Genomic DNA, 21950 nt, shown 5'->3' with positions numbered 1-21950 from the left:
CAGCAGAGGATGGAGTTTGGGGTCTGTTTTTTCCGTGTTTCAACTGGACTCTGTGCCGGCCCATGAGCCTTGCCAGAGATGGGAGAAATCCCACTATGCGGGGACAAAAAGTGCTCTAAACAGCACTAAAGCTCGCGTCAGAACTCAGTACAAATGGGACGTGAAACCCAACGGTGTAGTTTAAACCCGGTTGGTTTTATTTACAGCAAAACCCAGACAGCCCCATTTGTCTCTGTATGTATGCCGGCAGGGAGGGACACGCAGCACGCCTCGCTAGGCTGAGGAGTTTAGGGTCACGTTCCAAACTCGATCAGCTGTGCCGTCCCCTCGCTTTCCTGCGGGGCTCCTTGGCGAGATGTGGGAAAGCTAGTTACAGTCAAAACGCTACCATTAGTCTTACTTCATTTTCATAGACATCCGGGATCAAGCCCAGAGGGGAGTTGACCATTCGCACTGTATTGGTCCCGAAGAGTTTATACTCGTACTGGATGAGCTGTTGCCAGAACCCATGGTTAGGTCTGATGATGGGGCGGCAGGACTTGACCCAAGCATGCGCGTTGGACAGAGACATGGCGTGGTACTTCATCAGATAGGCCAGGCACAGGGCAGCGGAGCGGCTGACGCCGGCAGCGCAGTGGAGCAGCGTCCGGCCCTGCTGCAGGTCCACGCTGTGGATCCGGTCTGCCACGAGGTCAAAGAAATCAGAAAGGCGAGACACGGGGGTGTCCGTGATAGGGATGTGCACGTAGCGAATGTTGGGGTAGAAGGTGCTCACCACCTCCACCGACACGTTGATGACGGTCGTGATTTGGCTGGCAAAGAGCAGGAGCTTGTTATTGGCAGCCGTGCCATTGCTGAGGTACAGGCTGCTGGTGATCCGGGACAGGCCATAAATGGCTGGATGCCTGAACAGGATGGGGATAGCTCCGAAAATTGTATTCATTAAGGCAACCTTTATCAGCCAGCTGCAGGGGAGGGCTGCATCGTCACACGCTCGGCCTAGAAAACAGAGAGGGCTTGTGGGAGACCCAAGGCAGTAGACTGCTGCCACCAAACGGATAAGGGTGACGTTTTCACGCTCTAAACGTGAAGTAGAGCTAGACTCATCCCGTTACGGGGAAGCCACCTTCGGCCTCACCAGGGCTGGTGACAGACCGGGGCAATGTGAGGGAGGCTAGGGACTCAGCACTGCCCAGACCACACCACACCAGCAATGGGACTCTGATTGCTGCCGCTGTACCACCCTGGGGCCCAAGGTCCTTTGAAGTTGCTGGGCCCTGGGGCAACTGCCCCCTTTGCTCCCCTGGGCCTCGTGGCAGTCCAGGGCACGATCTTTTTATAAATGGAGCCTGCTTGCGTCTGATTTCACCAGCGAGGGAGGGTTCTCAGACGACCATTCCCCAGTCTAAGGGTGTTCCCAGCAAGGACTGACAGGCTCCCAAGCAAACAAGTTCCCCGTGGACTACAGCCCCCTGCAGCAAGCCTCAGGCCAACTTGCAAGGAGGCCCGAGGTGTCTGCCGGGGAAGGGCAGCCCAGCAGAGCAGGCCGCTCGCGGAGAATAAGAACCCCGGTCTCCGGGTGTACTCTGACAGACAAGTTCTGAACCGGACTTCATTAAGCAGCAATTCCGCATGGCCCAGCAGTGGCGCCGCCCCCCCGCAACCTGCGCGATGTAGAGGAGCCACTAGTGCCACTGACCTAGGGCCCAAAGGAAGGACCCAGCCCCGGCGGGCAGCAGCAGAACGGGTGGGGCCAGCCCTGCCTTGCCCAGCCGTGTGCCATCTGCAGTGGCAGCTGGCCTGGGGCGGCGCAGGCGGCGCGGCAGAGCGGGACTAGTGCGGCTGCAATTCCAGCGGCGCGGCTCCTAGAACCGCCCCTTGAACCCGCTGGGCTCGTGTGAGCGGGGCAACGCCACGGGGCAGAGCCGGAGAGTGCGTGTCCCGGAGCGCAGCAAGGCCCCTCGTCTCCCGTCGGACCGGCAGCCCCCCAGCCGCACCCCGCCCTCACCGGCCTCCTGCCCCCCGGCCGCACCCCGCCCTCACCAGCCTCCTGCCCCCCGGCCGCACCCCGCCCTCACCAGCCTCCTGCCCCCCGGCCGCACCCCGCCCTCACCAGCCTCCTGCCCCCCGGCCGTACCCCGCCCTCACCCGCCTCCTGCCCCCCGGCCGTACCCCGCCCTCACCGGCCTCCTGCCCCCCGGCCGTACCCCGCCCTCACCGGCCTCCTGCCCCCCGGCCGCGCCCCGCCCTCACCCGCCTCCTGCCCCCCGGCCGCGCCCCGCCCTGCCCTCACCCGCCTCCTGCCCCCCGGCCGCACCCCGCCCTCACCGGCCTCCTGCCCCCCGGCCGCGCCCCGCCCTCACCCGCCTCCTGCCCCCCGGCCGCACCCCGCCCTCACCAGCCTCCTGCCCCCCGGCCGTACCCCGCCCTCACCCGCCTCCTGCCCCCCGGCCGCACCCCGCCCTCACCGGCCTCCTGCCCCCCGGCCGCGCCCCGCCCTCACCCGCCTCCTGCCCCCCGGCCGCGCCCCGCCCTCACCCGCCTCCTGCCCCCCGGCCGCGCCCCGCCCTCACCCGCCTCCTGCCCCCCGGCCGCACCCCGCCCTCACCGGCCTCCTGCCCCCCGGCCGCACCCCGCCCTCACCGGCCTCCTGCCCCCCGGCCGCGCCCCGCCCTCACCCGCCTCCTGCCCCCCGGCCGCACCCCGCCCTCACCGGCCTCCTGCCCCCCGGCCGCGCCCCGCCCCGCCCTCACCCGCCTCCTGCCCCCCGGCCGCACCCCGCCCTCACCGGCCTCCTGCCCCCCGGCCGCGCCCCGCCCCGCCCTCACCCGCCTCCTGCCCCCCGGCCGCACCCCGCCCTCACCGGCCTCCTGCCCCCCGGCCGCGCCCCGCCCCGCCCTCACCCGCCCCCTGCCCCCCGGCCGTACCCCGCCCCGCGCTCCCCCTGCCCCCCCACTGCTCCCCCTGCCCCACACTCACCCCGCCCCCCAGCACCGCCTCCTGCTGCTGACCCCGCCGCCGACGCCCCCCGGTCTCCAGGGCAACCGGCTACGGGTCCCGCGCAGGGACAATGGGCGCGGCCCGCAGCGCTGGGCGAACGCGAGACCCCGCCCCCCGGCCTGTGTGACGCGCCCGCACTCCCCCCTCCCGCCCGCATGGAGCCGCCGCGCGCAGCCTCGCGCCCCCGCGTCACCTTCTTCCAGCCGCGCGTCAGCCAAGTGCTCGTGCTCTTCAGGTGCGGGGCGGGGCGAGGGACTGGCCCCGCCCCCTTTGGCCCCGCCCCCAACGTCTCTTCTGCCCCCACTTCTACCCCACACCTGCCCCCTCCTAACCCTGCCCCCCACTTCTACCCCAGGCCCCGCCCCCCAATTTCCATGGCACCCCACACTCCTAACCCCACCCCCATTTCTACCCTGGGCACTGCCCCCAACTTCTACCCTGCCCCCCACTTCTACCCCACATCCACTCCCCACAGAGACCCCCCACAGCACAGGGAACCACCTGCCCCCCACTTCTACCCCACATCCACTCCCCACAGAGACCCCCCACAGCACAGGGAACCACCTGCCCCCCACTTCTATCCCACATCCACTCCCCACAGAGACCCCCCACAGCACAGGGAACCACCTGCCCCCCACTTCTATCCCACATCCACTCCCCACAGAGACCCCCCACAGCACAGGGAACCACCTGCCCCCCACTTCTACCCCACATCCACTCCCCACAGAGACCCCCCACAGCACAGGGAACCACCTGCCCCCCACTTCTATCCCACATCCACTCCCCACAGAGACCCCCCCACAGCACAGGGAACCACCTGCCCCCCACTTCTACCCCACATCCACTCCCCACAGAGACCCCCCACAGCACAGGGAACCACCTGCCCCCCACTTCTATCCCACATCCACTCCCCACAGAGACCCCCCCCAGCACAGGGAACCACCTGCCCCCCACTTCTACCCCACATCCACTCCCCACAGAGACCCCCCACAGCACAGGGAACCACCTGCCCCCCACTTCTATCCCACATCCACTCCCCACAGAGACCCCCCACAGCACAGGGAACCACCTGCCCCCCACTTCTATCCCACATCCACTCCCCACAGAGACCCCCCACAGCACAGGGAACCACCTGCCCCCCACTTCTATCCCACATCCACTCCCCACAGAGACCCCCCACAGCACAGGGAACCACCTGCCCCCCACTTCTACCCCACATCCACTCCCCACAGAGACCCCCCACAGCACAGGGAACCACCTGCCCCCCACTTCTACCCCACATCCACTCCCCACAGAGACCCCCCCCAGCACAGGGAACCACCTGCCCCCCACTTCTACCCCACATCCACTCCCCACAGAGACCCCCCACAGCACAGGGAACCACCTGCCCCCCACTTCTACCCCACATCCACTCCCCACAGAGACCCCCCACAGCACAGGGAACCACCTGCCCCCCACTTCTATCCCACATCCACTCCCCACAGAGACCCCCCACAGCACAGGGAACCACCTGCCCCCCACTTCTACCCCACATCCACTCCCCACAGAGACCCCCCACAGCACAGGGAACCACCTGCCCCCCACTTCTACCCCACATCCACTCCCCACAGAGACCCCCCACAGCACAGGGAACCACCTGCCCCCCACTTCTACCCCACATCCACTCCCCACAGAGACCCCCCCCAGCACAGGGAACCACCTGCCCCCCACTTCTACCCCACATCCACTCCCCACAGAGACCCCCCACAGCACAGGGAACCACCTGCCCCCCACTTCTACCCCACATCCACTCCCCACAGAGACCCCCCACAGCACAGGGAACCACCTGCCCCCCACTTCTATCCCACATCCACTCCCCACAGAGACCCCCCACAGCACAGGGAACCACCTGCCCCCCACTTCTACCCCACATCCACTCCCCACAGAGACCCCCCACAGCACAGGGAACCACCTGCCCCCCACTTCTATCCCACATCCACTCCCCACAGAGACCCCCCACAGCACAGGGAACCACCTGCCCCCCACTTCTACCCCACATCCACTCCCCACAGAGACCCCCCACAGCACAGGGAACCACCTGCCCCCCACTTCTATCCCACATCCACTCCCCACAGAGACCCCCCACAGCACAGGGAACCACCTGCCCCCCACTTCTACCCCACATCCACTCCCCACAGAGACCCCCCACAGCACAGGGAACCACCTGCCCCCCACTTCTACCCCACATCCACTCCCCACAGAGACCCCCCCCAGCACAGGGAACCACCTGCCCCCCACTTCTATCCCACATCCACTCCCCACAGAGACCCCCCCACAGCACAGGGAACCACCTGCCCCCCACTTCTACCCCACATCCACTCCCCACAGAGACCCCCCACAGCACAGGGAACCACCTGCCCCCCACTTCTATCCCACATCCACTCCCCACAGAGACCCCCCACAGCACAGGGAACCACCTGCCCCCCACTTCTACCCCACATCCACTCCCCACAGAGACCCCCCCACAGCACAGGGAACCACCTGCCCCCCACTTCTATCCCACATCCACTCCCCAGAGAGACCCCCCCCAGCACAGGGAACCACCTGCCCCCCACTTCTATCCCACATCCACTCCCCACAGAGACCCCCCACAGCACAGGGAACCACCTGCCCCCCACTTCTATCCCACATCCACTCCCCACAGAGACCCCCCACAGCACAGGGAACCACCTGCCCCCCACTTCTATCCCACATCCACTCCCCACAGAGACCCCCCACAGCACAGGGAACCACCTGCCCCCCACTTCTATCCCACATCCACTCCCCACAGAGACCCCCCCACAGCACAGGGAACCACCTGCCCCCCACTTCTACCCCACATCCACTCCCTAAAGAGACCCCCCCACAGCACAGGGAACCACCTGCCCCCCACTTCTATCCCACATCCACTCCCCACAGAGACCCCCCACAGCACAGGGAACCACCTGCCCCCCACTTCTACCCCATGGGACCCTCCACTTGTACCCCAGGCAGAAGGGCCCCCCCACTGCACAGAGACCCTGCCCCCCAGGGATAAACTAACCTCAGTTACACTCCATACTCTGCCTGCGTCTGGCCATGGGCACAGGGCCCTCCCTGCCCGCTGGCCTTTTCCCTCGGGCACCCAGCCCCACTGGTCCCTGGCAGGGACTCTCGGGGATCCCGCATTGCCCCCCGCCTCCCAACTCTCTGCTCCCCCGACCACAGGGAGCCCCTTCTGTTTCTCACCTCCCCTTCCTCCGCTGCAGCTTCCTCCGGCTGATGGTCCGTCCCTGTTCTCACTCTCAACACCCTGAGCAGGATGCCGTGTTCTTTGGGGTACAGGGGGCAAGTGAACTAAGTGTAGTGGGGGTGAGCTCTGGCGTGTTCCCTGCGGGACCAGGGAGAGGAGAAAGGATCTGTGTGCTCTTGGAGGGAGGGGCAGGGTCTGGGTGCCGGGGGTAGATTCCCTCTTGGAGCGGAGGGAGAGCTGGGGAGAAATTCTGTACCCTGGGTGGAAGAGTCAGTGTGACCCTCTCGGCTGGGATGGGGTGGGGAGGGGCTCAGATGTCAGGGATAAATATCTGGAGCTTAAACTGTAGGGTTTCTACAATGAATCGCATTGTTACTAATAGAATACTGGTTTATTCCTATTGGCTGCTTTTGAGTTGATGGTACTTGCCTGATGTTTCTGTATAATTACAAATATTTGCACTGGAAAAACCAACCCACGTTTTCCAGTTCACCTGATCCGAGTACTGTAGTGCGGTCTCTTTCGGGTGACTGTTGAACGTACAAATGTGGAATTACATATAAAAAACCTGCATCAAAATGTAAAACTGAAGACCCTGAAGAACGGCCAGTGTGGGTCAGACCACAGGTCCATATAGTCCAGTGTCCTGTCTGCCGACAATGGCCAATACCTGCCCACCCCAGAGGGAGTGAGCAGAACAGGGACTCATCCAGTGATGCATCCCCTGTCACCCATTCCCAGCCTCTGACAACCAGAGGTAGGGCACCATCCCTGCCCATCCTGGCTACTAGCCATTGATGGACCTAACCTCCGTGAACTTATCCAGCTCTTTTTGGAAGCTTGTTAAAGACCTGGCCTTCACAATGTCCTGTGGCAAGGAGTTCCACAGGTTGACTGTGTTGTGTGGAGAAGTACTTCCTTTGGATCGAACCCTGCTGCCTAGTAATCCCGCGTGGTGAGCCGGAGGGATGAGATAATGTAAGCTGAGGCTAGGAGAGCCAGAGAAGCAGTGGCATTGTGTAACAAACCCTCTTTCCCCTCAGTCTGTTCAACAGCAATGAAATGGCCGTGCAAAAGTTTTTGCCAAAGAGCCACTTATCCACGGTCATCATCCGGGACAACACCAGCGTGCAGCGGGTCCAGGAGATTGAGGTAACGCTCGTACCAGGGGCGAGGAGTGGGGGGGGCCAGCCCGGGAGGGGAACATACTGCCCTCCCATGACTTGTTCCTGTCCCCAGTCTCCCCTCCCCTCCCCATGGCGCGTTCCTGGGTGGGGTGTGCTCTGTCCTCTCCCAGGCAGCCTCCAGCCATGCCGCCCTGCCTGGGACACTACCCAGTCCAGCACAGCGGCTACGCTGGGCATCTCCGGACCCAGGCTCTGGCCTCGCCTCTTCCCTCCCCTTGCCCCGCCCCTCAGTGCTTTAGGGAGGGGCATGTAACCCTGTATGCCCCCCCCCACACGGCGCCCCTGTTCACACCCCTTCTCTGGCACAATGACTGGCCCCTTTCCCTGAAGGGCTCCGTAGCTCTGCTCCACACCCTGGGAGGAAGGAGGCCTGGCCCTTTAATTCCCTCCTCTTGCTGGGGAGCCAACACCCAATTCCTAGTGGGGAGGGAGGGCCGGTTTGCGGCACCCTGGTCCTGCAGGGAGCTCACCAGGTTATTTCCATGGGCTCCGCTGCTGCCACCGTTACTTCTGTGCTGCTGCCGGAGCCCACGTGTGGTGACTGCTGAGAGAAGGGCGGGGAGCCGCACCGCAGCGGCCCCCCAAAGAGTCTTGTGGCCCCCCCAACTCCTTTCTGGGTCAGGCTGCCGCCACTCCCCGCACCACGCGCGTTCCCGTGACACCGCAGGGGTCCTGAGCGGTGGGTTTCAACCGCCGGCCTGTGAAACTGACCCCAGCGGGCTGTGCCTTTGGCCGGGCCCTACCCAGCACGCTGGCCCCGATCCCGCAGTGCACTGGAGCACGCGCTGGGCAGTGCCCAGGCAGCGTCATGGTCCTCCTGCGAGCCAGGGCTCTGTCGGGTCCGGGCACACCCGGCCGGGCCTGTACCCTCGGGGGAAGAGTCCTCCGCTCGGCACTGGCCATGGGGGACCAGCGTGGCGCCCTCCGGTCCCGGTGACGGCCGAGCAAGGGGAAGGCTGTTAAACCAGGAGACAGGCCCTGTGCAGCCGGGCAGCATTTCTGGGTGTTGGCCACGCAGCGGCTGCTCCCGGCCGGTCCGTCCCGCAGTGCCAGGGGGTCTCGGCTCGGCGGGCAGGACGTGGGCCATCTGGGCATGCCTGGCCCACCCTCTCAGGCCACGGCCGAGAGCAGGGTTAATGCACCGAGAGGCCCGGACACTCAGCATCAGGGGGTGTCGAGGAGCCCCCCGATCCTGCAGCGAGGTAGGGTGCTGCCAGCCAGGAGGAGAGGGGGGTTTACTGCTGCTCCGAGATACAGCAGGGCCTGGGTTCGATGTGGGCAGGCAGCCTCAGACCCCTGGGGGCAGGGGCACGCAGGCCCCCTCAGCCCCCGCACTCGGCTCAGTCTCTTCTCCCCATGTTTGCCAGCCCAGCCTGCCGCGTCTCCAAACCGCAGGCAGCCCCCGCTTCCCCTGGCCAGGTGAGGCGCCGCTGGCGCTCAGGGGCGACCCCGCTGGGCAGTGCTACAGACACCGGCCAGCAGGGGTCAGCCACAGCCCACACAGCCACCAGTGACTGCCCGCCAGCGTGGGCCCAGGCCACAAGGGCGTACAGCCCCCGACTACGGCGCAGCGGGCCCCGGGGCACCTCTAGAGCAGCTGAAACCCGCTGGCTTTCTCCTCTGCCAGGTGAGGCACTTGGAGGAGACTCAGAAGAAGACCGGCCACTTCTACGAGCACCTGAAGAAGAAGTTCACGGGCGACCAGCAGCGGAAGATGTCCCGGTGGAAGAAGGAGTACGACAAATTTGGGAAAATCCTGGATGTGATCGGGCAGAAAACCAGGAACCTGGCAGCCACTTCGGCCAGCCTGACTATGAGGCAGTCCCAGGAAGGCGGCCGGGGAGCAGCCCCCAAGACAGCAGCAGCCATGCTGAGGGGGCAGTGACGGCGCGCGGAGTCCGCCCGCGCCCCGCTGCGCAGGCTCCTTAGGCCCTCCAGGGCTCCTGTCCGAGGCCTCTGGCGCTCTGCCCTTTCCGCCCAGAGGACGCGGGGAGCCCAAGGCTCGCGGTGGGCTCAGCAATAAACGGATAGGACTGCACGGCAGAGCCCGTCCTCTCTGCAGCGCCTCCGACGGCCTGGTGCGGACGGAGCAGCGTGAGTCCCCGGGGGCGTGGCGGGCGGGCGGGTGGGCGGACGTTGCTTCTCCCTGTGCCCTCGCCCGCAGTCCAGTCGCAAGGAGGCGCGCAGATTTCTGGGGAGCACCGGGAGGGGAAGAGGGCCCTCGTGGGGGAGGCGGGCGAGGGCTGGGTGCAGGAGGAGGAGATGAGAAAAGCCAGCGGTACTGCAGTGCTTTCTGGGGCTTCAGAGACTCCGGAAGGGGCCGGTGGGACCCTTTCACTGTGCCACATGGCCGGAGAGCAGGCCCGCCGGCTTTCAGAACAACCCCATCTTGGTTTTCAGACTGGCCGTGACGGGGACCCCCCTCCGCCGGGTAAGCTGTTCCAAGGGCGAATTCCTGTCCCTGTTAAAGGGGGTGGTCTCTGCGGGTGCCGGGCTCAGCTCCCGGCCGTGGGACGGCAGGCCCTGCCCTGCGGGCCCGAGGAGCCCCTTGCTAAAGGCATGCTCCCCGACGGGACAGGCCGCGAGCAAGGCACGAGGCAGAGCGGCGCCAGTCTCCCGCGGTGCCTTCCCTGCTCCTGCTCGGGACTCTGCCAGGTCCCCTCGGCCCCCGAACGGCATCCGGAGCTCGTCTCCAGCTGCTCCTCCACCGTGGTCTCCAGATCTTTGCCCGGAAGGAGGCCCCGGCCTGTGAGCGCGGCCCTGGCCGTGGTTCCCGGATGGATTAGGTGTAGCATGGCTCCTGCTGGCTTCCCCCAGCCGACACCGCGAGCCGTTTGCTCTGTCAGCGCCCCCCCCCCGGGCAGCGTTGCTCCATCGGGCCCCTTTCCTGCTTTCCACCAGGGCAGCGGTCCACGAGGTGCGAGGCCGAGCGCAGTCCCTACGGGCCCCAGCACCCCTGGTGGCCTTGCGCGGCTGTAGGCGGCGGGAGCCGGGATGTTGGGGAGACCGGGGTGAGGCAAGATCTTTCACTGGACCTCGCTCTGCCGGGCCCCCCTCGGGAGGCCAGGCCTGTGACTCAGGGGAGGGGCGGTCGTGTTCTTGGGCAGGCAGGCCCAGGCTGGCGAGAGGGGAGTTTCTCTGACTGTGGTGGCAAGGGGGGTGTCCTGCCCACCTCCGAAACGCCCCCTGCTCGGGCCGGAGCGGTCAGACGCGGGGGACGTGGCGAGGGCAGCCGCCAAGAGGCACCCCCTGGACCACGCTTGAACCTCTCCCGGGCAGCGTGTTGCGGGGGGAGGGGAGGAGAGGGGCGCACTGACCGGGCACTGCTGTGGGGACCGTGGGGTCACCCCTAGGACGGTTTGCACTGTCCCCCAAGCACCCTTGGGCCCCACGCTCGAGTGGCAGCGATTCCCGGGAGCACAGATGGATTCCTGGTGGTTCGGTCCATCGGTGGCTGTTAGCCGCCACGGGCAGGACTGGACCCTGGCCTCTGTGTGTCTGGGGTGAGCGGGATGGCGTGCGGATTCCCGGCTATGTCCCCTCCCTCTGGGGCCCTGGCACTGGCCGCTGCGGACAGGCAGGACCCTGGGCTGGGAGGCCGGTGCTCTGACCCCGTCCGGCCGCTCTGCTGTTCTCATGTTCACAAAGGGAGCAGGACAGTGCTGAGATGCTACAAGGCTTTATTGGCACAACCGCAGCCCCACAAGCAAGTGAGCAAGCCCCACAGATGCGCCACACCTGCAGCGCCCTTTCCCGAGAACCGCTCTGGCTCCGCCGCCCCGGGGCAGCTCTGGCCCTGGTCTGGGGATGCAGCGGGGGGGAGAGGCACACGTGCAGGGCGTCTGGCCAGGCCTGGCGCGCGTCGGGAGCCGTGACCCAGCGAAGGGAGGCGAGGAAGAATGGCCGGGGTTACTGCAGCCATGTTCTTCTCTCTCTCTTCCCCTTCCTGTGCCCGGCCCGGGGCCTGGCTAACACCAGGAGCCCCGAGACTCACAGCTCTGGCGTCCAACGGGGCGGTGACAGCCACGCCCTCGGGTCCCTCCCGGCCCAGGCGGCAGAGGCCAGCAGGGCCTTTGCACCCAGCCCCAGAGCCGGCACTCCGGGCAGGGATGGGGGTGATGGAGGTGGGCCGCCCTGCCTTGAGCAGGGGGTGGGGCTGGATGGTCTCCCCGCACCCGCATCTCTGAGCTGACCAAGCCCTCTGGTCCTGACTGGAAGAGCCGGGGCGGGAATGCACCGCACCCCTGGGGCCTGTCCGTGTGGGCGACTTCCCTCCCGGCTCCCAGCCCTGCCCCTCCTCCTGAACTCGGGCCTGGCTGGGCCTGCTGCCAGCCGCTGACTTGGATCCGCTGTGCAGCGGGCGCCCGGGGGGACGGCAGAGATCAAGAGGGAGCAGGAAATGAGGATCCTGGGCTGTTTGGTGGGACTCTGTTTTGTGAGGTGCCAGGCTGGGAGGGGCCGGGTGCTAGGCAGTGAGCGTTGGGCGTGGGTGAGCGTTGGTGGGGGGCAGGCACTAGGCAGTGAGTGAAGTGGGGGGCAGGCTGAGGCACTGGGAGGGGCTGGGCGGTGCAGGGAGCGAGGTGGAGGGCAGGCTGAGGTGCCGGGATGGGCTGGGCGGTGCAGGGAGCGAGGTGGGGGGCAGGCTGAGGCACTGGGGGGCAGGCTGAGGCGCTGGGGGGCGGCGCTCCGGGAGCCGAGTTAGACGCGGCACTTCACAATCTTGTCCTGGTCGGTGATGATCCACAGCAGGCCCAGGTCGTAGGACACGTGTTTCCCTTTGCAGAGGTAACTGGCGAGCTGGGTCCAGCCGGTGCCCACGGGGTTGCTCTGGGTGACTCCGTCCCTGGAAGGAAGTGGCAGGCCTGGTGTGGTAGGGCTGCCCGGAGAAGGAGCCTGCCCCTCCCAGCCGAGGGGAGAGAGCAGCTTCTCGGCGCAGTCCGGAGGGAGCCTCCGTGTGTCCCTCCTTGCTGGTCCCCAGCCCTGCGATGCAGCACCCGGAGTGGCCGGAGCCTGTTCCGATGGCAGGGCCAGAGCCAAGCATTGCACGCTGCTTGTCTCTGCAGGGTGGGCTGAGGGCAGAGGGCCAGGGGATGTCGCCCCTCTCCTCCCCCAGGGAAACAGCCCCGCTTCCTCTCCAGTATGGGGGCCGCACAGAGCCCTCCGCAGGGCTCCCACGGTGCTGCAGCGAGGCGGAAGGGTTGGAGTGTTCCCCTCCCGCCTGGCCCAATTCCAGTCTGGGAGTGGCTGGGCCCAGCGGTCCATGTGCATGGCCCCCCAGTGCCCCTGCAGGCCCGGACGGAGGCTGCTCTGGTGCTGGGTGGGGGTGGCGCACGTGCAGTCGGGGCGCTGCGGGGGCAGTTACCAGGACCAGCTGGGCCACCCACAATCCCCCAAACTCTGGTCCGGACGCCCTTTTCTGGCAGGCTCCCAGCTGTGAGCCCTGCAGGCCGCCACGAGGCCACAGCAGGCGCCTGGTTGTGGGGCCCCGGGGGGCTGGCGAGCCCTGGGCTCTGCAGCATCTGGCTAAGCTCTGAGTGACGGGTGGGAATGGCTGTCCCTTGCAGGAGAAACCCCCCGCTCCCCTTCCCTGTACCTGCGGTATATTTCTCCCGCGCTGTTGACGCCGTAGACAGAGCCTTCGGTCCCCACCTCGATCATGGACAGTTTGCCGGGGACGTTCTGCCAGCTGGAGCCTGCGCACGGGTCTGGGGTGACGTTGGTCCGGAAGAAGATGTCGTCGGCCGAGTTAACCCCCCAGCAGCCCCACAGCCCACAGCTGTAGTACTTGAGCTTCCCGGCGATGTTGACCCAGGGAATGGTGGCGTCGCTGTTCACGGAGACCGTGGCGGGGCGGGACAGGCAGTAGATATCGTCGTTCATGTTGGCGCCGGAGATGAACATGTCTCCGCCCGCGTCGATCTGCTTCAGCAGCCCTGCCCAGGGAGGGAGAAGCAGGGCTCAGGGGGGAGCCGGGCCCAGGGAGGGAGAAGCAGGGCTCAGGGGGGAGCCGGGCGCAGCGTGGGGAGAAGCAGGGCTCAGGGGGGAGCCGGGCCCAGCGAGGGAGAAGCAGGGCTCAGGGGGGAGCCGGGCCCAGCGAGGGAGAAGCAGGGCTCAGGGGGGAGCCGGGCGCAGCGTGGGGAGAAGCAGGGCTCAGGGGGGAGCCGGGCCCAGCGAGGGAGAAGCAGGGCTCAGGGGGGAGCCGGGCCCAGCGAGGGAGAAGCAGGGCTCAGGGGGGAGCCGGGCCCAGCGAGGGAGAAGCAGGGCTCAGGGGGGAGCCAGGTGCAGCGTGGGGAGAAGGGCTCGGCGCGGGGGAGGAAGAGCATGGGACAGCCTGCGGGAAGGGATCAGCCGTGCGGGTAAAAGGCACCTTTCCCCGGGGCGCCCCCACGTGCAGAGCGATTGGAGGCAGCCCTAGTGTTAGAAACCCCTCCCCGGCATCGTCCAGGGGGGTAAAAGCCCTGTGTGACCATTGGATTGAGGTGTAAGGACTGTGATGCTCCAGGGAAGCTGAGTCGGACTCTGAAAGCGGCCTGTCCGGCAGGAGCTGGGACTGCCGCCCGGGGTGAGTTGGGGCCGGGCTCAGGGTGGGAACAGAGACCCCTGTGGCGGTGCTGCGACACACCAGCGGGTGCGTTACCATTGATCGCTTGCCAGCTTCCTCCCACCATCTTGAAGACGTTGTTGTTCTTGTTCACGCCCCAGACTCCGGCCGGCCCCACCGTGACGTGCGTGAGGGCGCCCGGCACTTGGGCCCAGCTGTCTCCGTGCAGGGTGTAAATGCTGCCGGCGCTGTTCACCCCAAACACCTGCCCGTTGCTGGCGTCGATCTGCCTGAGGGAACCCGGGATCTCGGTGCAGTCCAGGGCTGAAAAGCAAACTGAGCGTGGTCACGCCCGTGGGCTTGTCAGCGAGCGGGAGAGCTGGGGGGAGGGGGCGCCGAGGGGATGGAGACTTTGCTCAGGTGTTGGAACCCAGAATGGGAGGGCTGGGCCCAGGGGAGGCTTGAAGGCCAGTGGGAGGCGCGGTGGGGGCGCTGCGAAGCCGAGCCGCACCATGAGCAAAGCTTCCCGGCCCTTGCCCAAACGGCTAGGTTGCTAAACAAACACAGAGCAGGGAGGCATGGCCAGTGGCACTCCTGGGAGAATCTGGCGCCACTGCGTGGGCGCAGAGTTGATGTGCCACGTGTGGGGGAAGTTTTGTTGCAGAAAAGAGCTTCTGCTGAAACGTTGCTGCAGCCCTGCCTTTTGTGCCCCCGAGAGTGTTGGGCCGCTAGAACCGCCCAGCCAGTCCTGGCCAGCCCCGCCTGAGTAGGGACCAGAAAGGGTCTGCAGAGCCTTCTTCGCTGTGCCTGTCGGGCCAGGCCAGGAAGCGGGGGCTGCCGGGGCGCCTAAGGGCCATGGGGGAGGACAGACTGGGGCAGGGGCTGAATGGGAGTGGAGGTAAAGGGCCACAGGGTCACATGCATAGAGAGGGAGGGGGTGCACAGCTGTGGGGGGAAGGCAGATGGCTGAGGGGGAGCACAGAGACACATGGGCGGGGGCAGGGATGTCCCAGGAGGTGTAGGGCCACGGGGACAGAGCAACTGAGTGAGTGCGTGGACGTCTGGGGGAAGGGAGCGTGGGGACAGGCGACTGAGCCGCAGAGCCGCATGAGGCCGTGGGTACTGGGTCTCTGAGTGGGGGTGGGGGGGATGTGGACAGGAGGTGCAAGGGCACATGGGGCAGGGACAGATATGCCTGGCTGAACGGGGAGGCCAGGGGTCTGCATGGGGGCAGCAGAGAGCAGGGCACAGGTCTCCCGCGGGCTGGAGGGGCCAGAGGCGAGTCAGGGAGACACGGTCGGTGTCTGTGTCACCGTGCCGGGCAGGGCCGGGTGCAGGCCTCGCACCAAGGGGAATCTGGTGTCTGGCCCCTTGGCTCCCGGGCGTCTGCCGAACGTGGCGGCGAGTCCCTCTCAGCCCCGCCCTGGGGCCCGGAGGCCCACGCAGCCGCCTGCGGCCCCTTTGGATGGAGCCGGCCCCCTACCTGAGCTCCCTGCAAGCAGGGGCAGCAGCAGCAGCAGCAGCAGCGGGTCCCACAGCATCATGTCAGCACCCTTCAGCGATGTGAGCTCTGCCTGTGGCAGGACCGGGGGCCCCGGGCTTTTATAGCCGCCGCCAGCGCTGGCTGTTCCCACGCCCCACCTGCCCCACCAGGCAGTGGGAGAGCGACAGCGCCGCGCCCTCCGGCGAAGGCTGTTGAGCAACATTGTGGGTTTCCTCGTCGCCCTTGTGACACTTGAGCCGTTGCCAGCCTGCCCGGGGCGGGGGATGGCTCGGGGACGGGGAGTGGAGGGCTGCGAGGGTTGGGTGTTTGTCCCCCCTCGCCCGTTTGGCACGCCTACCTAGGTCGGCTGTTGGTGATCATGGCGCTAGGCCGAGGGTCGCTAGTTCTACCTGCAGGCCAAGGAGCTCTGGAGGGCTCGGACGTGGCCCTATGCAACCCTCCGGGTTTGTTCCTGTGGCCACCACAGCCTCCTGAGCAGAGATGGGCCCCCCTCACCTGATTCAGTGAGAGGCTCTGGCATTGGGGGTTGCCCTCCCGCTCGCCCTGGTTCGCTGAGTCTGCAAAACGCCCTCAGCGACCCCACTTTGGGCACGTCCCTTTGCGTGCCCCGGAGTTCCATACGTGCGCTAGGGAAGTGGGTCAGAATGGCCACCCACAAGAGTCGGGGCCCGCACTCTGAGGCAGGCAGAAATGTCACTGGGAGAACGTCGCGGGGCATTGTTCTGCGGATGCATCTCTCCCCTTTGTGGTGTGGAGCTGGTGGGCCGTGTGAGGCCGTAATGCAGTGGGCTATGGCTGCGTCGCGCCCTGCCAATGCCATTCTGTTCCCCTTGTATTGTAACCGTTGTACTGCCACCTCCTCGAGGACTAGAGCAGGCAGCGGAGAAAAGGAGGAGGAGTTGCACCGTATGTAAGAGAGCACTAGGATTGCTCAGAGCTCCAGTATAGAGGGAGAAAGCCTGTTGAGAGTCTATGGGTTAGCAGGGGTCTCCAAACTACGGCCCGGGGGCCGGATGCGGCCCGCGAGGCCCTCTCATCCGGCCCGTGGAGACCTTTTTGGATTCAAAGGCAGAAGAAGTGAGATTGTTTCAAAACCCATTTGAAGCAGATGTGGCCAGTTGCCCAGATGAACTGCAGCTGGAAGTCACTGAGTTGCAAGCAAATGACCTCCTTAGGGACAAGTTCAAAATAGGACTGGTAGGTTTTTACCAGTTTTTGCCCAAGGAAGACTTTCCTAATGTCAAAACTTTTGCATCAAGGTACCTTTCAATCTTTGGAACAACATACCTGTGTGAACAAACATTTTCAAGAATGAAATACGTGAAGAACAATTTGAGAACAAACTTGTCCGATGATAATCTCAGGTTACTGTTGATGTTAGGGACAACAAATCTAAAGCCAGAAATGTCTGCTATTTTGGCATCCAGGAAACAATTTCACCATTCACACTAATACAGGTGTTCATGTGTAGTGTATCAATGTGTTATTAAATAATAACTGAATAAAATAATATTAAATAAATAATTAAAAACAACATCCATGTTTTGATTGTTTTTTATTTGGACCTCAAGTGTGTAGTCGGCCCCCGAACTGCTGTTTGATAGTTAATGCGGCCCTCGGGCTGAAAAGTTTGGAGACCCCTGGGTTAGGGTTAGAGGTGCGAACAACAGCTGTGATCTTGTGCTTTGTGTCTGCTACAGGCCGCCGAATCAGGTGGCTGAGGCTTTCTTCAGAGAACTGAAAGAAGCTTCCAGATCGCAGGCCCTGGTTCTCGTTGGGGACTTTAATCTCCCTGACGTCTGTTGGGAGACCAATACAGCAGGACACAGGCAATCCAGGAAGTTTTTGGAGAACGTTGGGGATAACTTCTTGGTACAAGTGCTGAACGAACCAACCAGGGGCCGTGAGCAGTTTGACCTGCTGCTCACAAACAGGGAGGAACTAGTAGGGGAAGTAGAGGTGGGTGACAACCTGGGAAGCAGTGATCATGAGATGGTAGATTTCAGGGTCCTGACCAAAGGAAGAAAGGAGAGCAGCAAAATACACACTCTGGACTTCAGAAGAGCAGACTTTGACTCCCTCAGAGAGCTGATGGGCAGGATTCCCTGGGATGGGGAAAGGGGAAAGGAGTCCAGGACAGCTGGCAGTATTTTAAAGAAGCCTTATTGACGGCACCGAAAGAAACCATCCCGACGCGTAGCAAGAGAGGCAAACATGGTAGGAGACTGGATTGGCTAACCGGGGAAATCCTTGGTGAACTTAAGCACAAAAAGGGAGCTTACAAAAAGTGGAAACTGGGACAGATGACTAGGGCGGGGTTTAAATGTCTAGCTCGAGAATGCCGGGCAGTTATCAGGAAGGCGAAAGCACAATTAGAATTGTGACTCGCGAGGGATGTGAAGGGGAACAAGAAAGGTTTCTACAGGCAAGAAGAAGGTGATGAGAGAGGACAAAGCCTGGCTGGATTGATGGCCCTCTAAGGTCTCTTCCAGCCCTAGGATTCTATGATTTTGCCGCGGAGCTCGGCACCGAGTGGCTGAGACTTCGGCAGTGTCAGGCTTTCTGGAGCGATTCCCGAGTATGAGTGCCAACCTCGGGGCAGACTGGCGCAGAGCCCCCAACGGTGCTGCCTGCCTGCTCTGATGAGGTGACTGGCTCTGTGCACAGGGGGAAGTCGGTGGATGCGATCTACCTTGACTTTGGGAAAGCTTTTGAGATGGTCTTCCCCGGGGTTCTTGCCAGCAGGTGAAGCAAGGATGGATTTCTGGAGGTTATGCAGTAGATACCGATCATCCCCGTGGGTGGTGTTCCTTCAAGAGAACACAAGAACGCAACGAGGCAGTTTCTGTATTGTGGATCCCAGTAGAGGATTGGTGCTAAGATTTCCCTGATCTGAGTGTGGGCAGACACCCACGCCAGTATTGGCTGCGTTAGCATCTTGAGCAGGAATCGGTCTGCTTCCTGTGTCCTGCCATTCACTGCGATTCCTGCCCTGGAATCTCTGTTCTCCATTGTGTACACTAATGCGGATGTTTGTCTGTCCTCTCTTTGATGCACAGGCGGTACAGCGGTTCCTTAATCCTGTCACCCTTGTCCCAAGGGATTTAGGGGCTTCAGTCGTATGAAAAGTGGAAACTAGGACAAATGACAAAGGATGAACAGAAGCAAACCACACAGCAGTGCAGGGGCATGGTTCGGAACGCAAAGGCACAGAAAGAGCTAAATGTAGCGAGAGGAGTAGAGGGGAACGAGAAGATGTTCTACAAGTATATTGGAAGCCAGAGGAAGACCGAGGACAGGGTAGGCTCATTGCTCGGTGAAGAGGGGAAACAAAGGGCAGAGGTGCTTAATGCCTTCTTTGTTTCGCTCCTCACCAAGAAGAGGGATGATGACGGAATGCCTAACATGCTGAATGCTAGGGGGAATGGGGTCGCTTTAGAAGTTAAAATAAAGGAACCAGTTACCAATCACTTTGAAAAGTGAGATGTCTGCAAATCGCCAGGGCCTGATGAAGTGCACCCTAGAATACTCAGCTGATAGAGGAGGTATCTGAGCCTTTAGCCGTCATCTTTGAAAAGTCATGGAAGTGGGGAGAGAGTCGAAAAGACTGGAAAAGGGCAAATCTAGTGCCCATCTATGAAAAGGGAACTAAGAACAAGCCAGGAAACTACAGACCTATGGGCAGGGCTCGACAATCTATGTAATCTACTCACCCGTGGCAGTTCGGGCGATCTGCGCATGTGCAGAACCCCGGACAGCGCGGCTGGCGAGCCCGACCTATGGGGAACTCGGCCATAATACTCATGGAAGTCACACACACACTCACGCACACGGCCTCTGCTTGAACATAGCCACTACAAAAAGCAATTACGGTAAAACTCCGGCACCATCAGGAACCCAGAAGTGCTCTGCAGCCAGACAATTGGAGCTCCTCCGCCCCCAGCTTCCCCTATTCAGCCACTGCTAAAACTGACCAGCGGCTGAATCGGGGAACCGGAGGCAGAGCAGCTGGGGCGCTGCCGGGTAGGTCCCCTAGTGCTGCCCCTGGGGGCTGCGGGACCAACCGGGCAGCACCCCAAGCGTCCTGATTCAGCCGCTGCTGAAATTGACCAGCGGCTGATTCCAGGAAGCCCAAGGCAGAGCTGCTCTGCCCAGGGCTTCCCTGAGTCAGCCGCTGATCAGTTTCAGCAGTGGCTGAATCAGGACGCCTGGGGCAGAGCAGCTGGGGGGCTGCCGGGTTGATCCAGTAGCGCAAGGAGCGGCGCTGCGGGACCAACCCAGCAGCACCCCAGCTGCTCTGCCCCAGGCGTCCCCAAGAGCAGCTGGGGTGCTGCCTGGTTGGTCTCGCCGCACCAAGGGTTGGCGTTACCCCGACCAACCCGGCAGCACTCCAGCTGCTCTGCCCCAGGTGTCTTCGATTCAGCTGCTGCTGGTCAGTTTCAGCAGCAGCTGAATCAGGGACGCCTGAGGCAGAGCTGGACTATCGGAAGGGGGAGCTATGAGGGGTCTGGGGTGGCACCCCACCCCCACCCCAGACCCCTCATAGCCCCCCCTTCCGATAGTCCGGCATATCTGATAATCCAGCAGCCCCTGGGTCCCAAAGGTGCCGGATTATCGGAAGTTTACTGTAAAAGGCAGAAGAATCATCGAATCCTAGAACTGGAAGGGACCTTGAGAGGTCATCAAGTCCAGTCCCCTGCCTCACAGCAGGACCAAGCCCTATCTAGACCATCCCCGACAGGCGTCTGTCCAGCCTGCCCTTCAATATCTCCAGGGACGGAGATTCCACCACCTCCCTGGGCAATGTATTCCAGCGTTTCACCACCCGGACAGGTAGGAAGTTTTTCTCAATGTCCAACCTCAACCTCCCTCGCTGCAGTTTCAGCCCGTTGCTTCTTGTCCTGTCCTCAGAGGCCGAGGAGAAGCATTTTTCTCCCTCTTCCTCGTAACATCCCTTTTGGTACTTGAAAGTTGCTATCATGTCCCCTCTCGCTCTTCCCAGTTCTTTCAGTCTTCCCTCCTAGCTCAGGGTTTGCAGATTTTCCTCACTTGTGGGGCTCTTCTCTGAACCTTCTCCAATTTCTCCCCATCTTTCCTGTGCGTGAGATGCATGTGTTATGTAATACAGCAGTCTTTGTGAATATGGCAAGAGACTATAGCAATACAAGTAATTAAACTAGAAGATACACCCCGTAAACAAACATGATGTATGCCAGATATGAATTTCATACCTGTCACGTATACCTGGGGATTACAAGGAAGAGAAGCTGGAGATGAGTCAAGAGGCTGCCCTTGTAGCCAAGAAGACTAGCAACATGTCAGGATGCATTAATGGGAGCGTTGCCAGCTGATCTAGTGAAGGGATGAGCCCCCTTTATTCGGCACTGGCGAAGCCACATCTGGAGTGTTGTGTCCATTTTGGGGGGCCCCCGTTACAGAAAGGACATGGACGCATTGGAGAGAGTCCGTCTGCGGTCGCTGAAAATATTTGGGGCTGGAGCACGTGACCTACGGGGAGAGGCTGAGGGATCGGGGCTTGTTCAGTCCACAGAAAAGCAGAGTGAGGGGGGATTGGAGAGCAGCCTGCAACTCTCTGAAGGGGGTTCCAGAGAGGCTGGTCTCACTGCGGGCAGGTGGCAGAAACAGGAGCAATGGGCTCAAGCTACAGCGGGGGAGGTCGAGGTTGGAGATTAGGAGAAACGATTCCTGGAAGAGTGGGGAAGCACTGGGCTGGGTTCCCTAGGGAGGGGTGGAGTCTCCACCCCCAGAGGTGTGTAAGTCCCAGCTGGACCAAGCCCTGGCTGGGCGGAGTGAGTCGGGGCTGGTCCTGCTTTGGACGGGGGCTGGACTCGACGGCTCCTGGGTCTCTCGGAGCCATAGTCATCTGTCAGTCTCTGATCTCTGCGTTTGTTTCCTAGCTCCAGCCTTAGGAGCTCTTCCCGTCAGCCGTGTCTATTTCCTTCTTGCAGAACGTTCGCCGCCGGGGCTGGCTGCCTTGCCTGCGGCGCCTCTCTGCACACGGGGCAGCCGTTCACCCGCTGTTTGTACCCTGATGTTCCTCCGCGGCTCGCTTCTTTGGGAGAGTCCTTCTTGGCGGGCTTCTGCCTGGGTTCCCGCATTCAGAGCAGGCATGTTCTCAGTTGGCAAGCAGCGTCGGTGTGATCTTCGGTTAGAAACCGGTGGGTCCCCAACTGGGCTGTGCCCCCACGAGGGGGAGGTGTAGAGGTTGCAGCCCCACTCCTGGTCCCATGCAACTTCATCCCTAGCCTTGGCCTAGGCTTCTAGCTTGGCCACAGCTCCACAGCCAGCTCTAGCCCCGGCCGCTGGCCCCAGCCTTGTTCCCAGCCCCACCCGTGGGGGCCAGCCAAGGCTCAGCTCCTAGATGTGGCCCTGCTCCTGGCCCCAGGTGTGCCTCCAGCTGTGCCTCCAGCTGCACCCCCAGGGGTGAAAGTACGGCCGGGGGTAAAG

At 63.1% G+C, this 21950-nt stretch overlaps 3 protein-coding genes across 5 annotated transcripts; 1 reads left to right on the top strand and 2 right to left on the bottom strand.

Moving 5' to 3' along the window:
- Positions 1-174: 174 nt before the first annotated feature.
- Positions 175-3110, bottom strand: DUSP18 (dual specificity phosphatase 18). 2 transcript variants are annotated; one of them, XM_075897896.1, is made up of 2 exons: positions 2980-3110; positions 175-999 (listed from the first exon to the last, which is right to left on the bottom strand). In XM_075897896.1, the coding sequence occupies exon 2, from the start codon at positions 941-943 to the stop codon at positions 377-379; it is 567 nt and encodes a 188-aa protein (XP_075754011.1). In that variant the 5' UTR covers positions 944-999; positions 2980-3110; the 3' UTR covers positions 175-376. The 2 variants fall into 2 exon arrangements, with proteins under 2 accessions (XP_075754011.1, XP_075754012.1); XM_075897897.1 differs by lacking the exon at positions 2980-3110 and adding an exon at positions 1700-1913.
- C15H5orf52 (chromosome 15 C5orf52 homolog) lies at positions 3077-9475 on the top strand. 2 transcript variants are annotated; one of them, XM_075897898.1, is made up of 3 exons: positions 3077-3235; positions 7294-7402; positions 9065-9475. In XM_075897898.1, the coding sequence occupies exons 1-3, from the start codon at positions 3156-3158 to the stop codon at positions 9320-9322; spliced, it is 447 nt and encodes a 148-aa protein (XP_075754013.1). In that variant the 5' UTR covers positions 3077-3155; the 3' UTR covers positions 9323-9475. The 2 variants fall into 2 exon arrangements, with proteins under 2 accessions (XP_075754013.1, XP_025036106.2); XM_025180321.2 differs by lacking the exon at positions 3077-3235 and adding an exon at positions 6046-6336.
- A 1625-nt stretch (positions 9476-11100) lies between these two features.
- LOC142818448 (fish-egg lectin-like) lies at positions 11101-15615 on the bottom strand. The gene is made up of 4 exons (XM_075897895.1): positions 15462-15615; positions 14075-14302; positions 13031-13370; positions 11101-12280 (listed from the first exon to the last, which is right to left on the bottom strand). Exons 1-4 carry the CDS (start codon positions 15520-15522, stop codon positions 12136-12138), a joined length of 774 nt encoding a protein of 257 aa, XP_075754010.1. The 5' UTR covers positions 15523-15615; the 3' UTR covers positions 11101-12135.
- Positions 15616-21950: the final 6335 nt, after the last annotated feature.

Source organism: Pelodiscus sinensis, chromosome 15 (assembly GCF_049634645.1).
Source record: "Pelodiscus sinensis isolate JC-2024 chromosome 15, ASM4963464v1, whole genome shotgun sequence".
In the NCBI taxonomy this organism is placed as follows: Eukaryota; Metazoa; Chordata; order Testudines; family Trionychidae; genus Pelodiscus; species Pelodiscus sinensis.
Note: the sequence above shows the minus strand (reverse complement) of the source record. Positions and strands in the feature narration are given on the sequence as shown.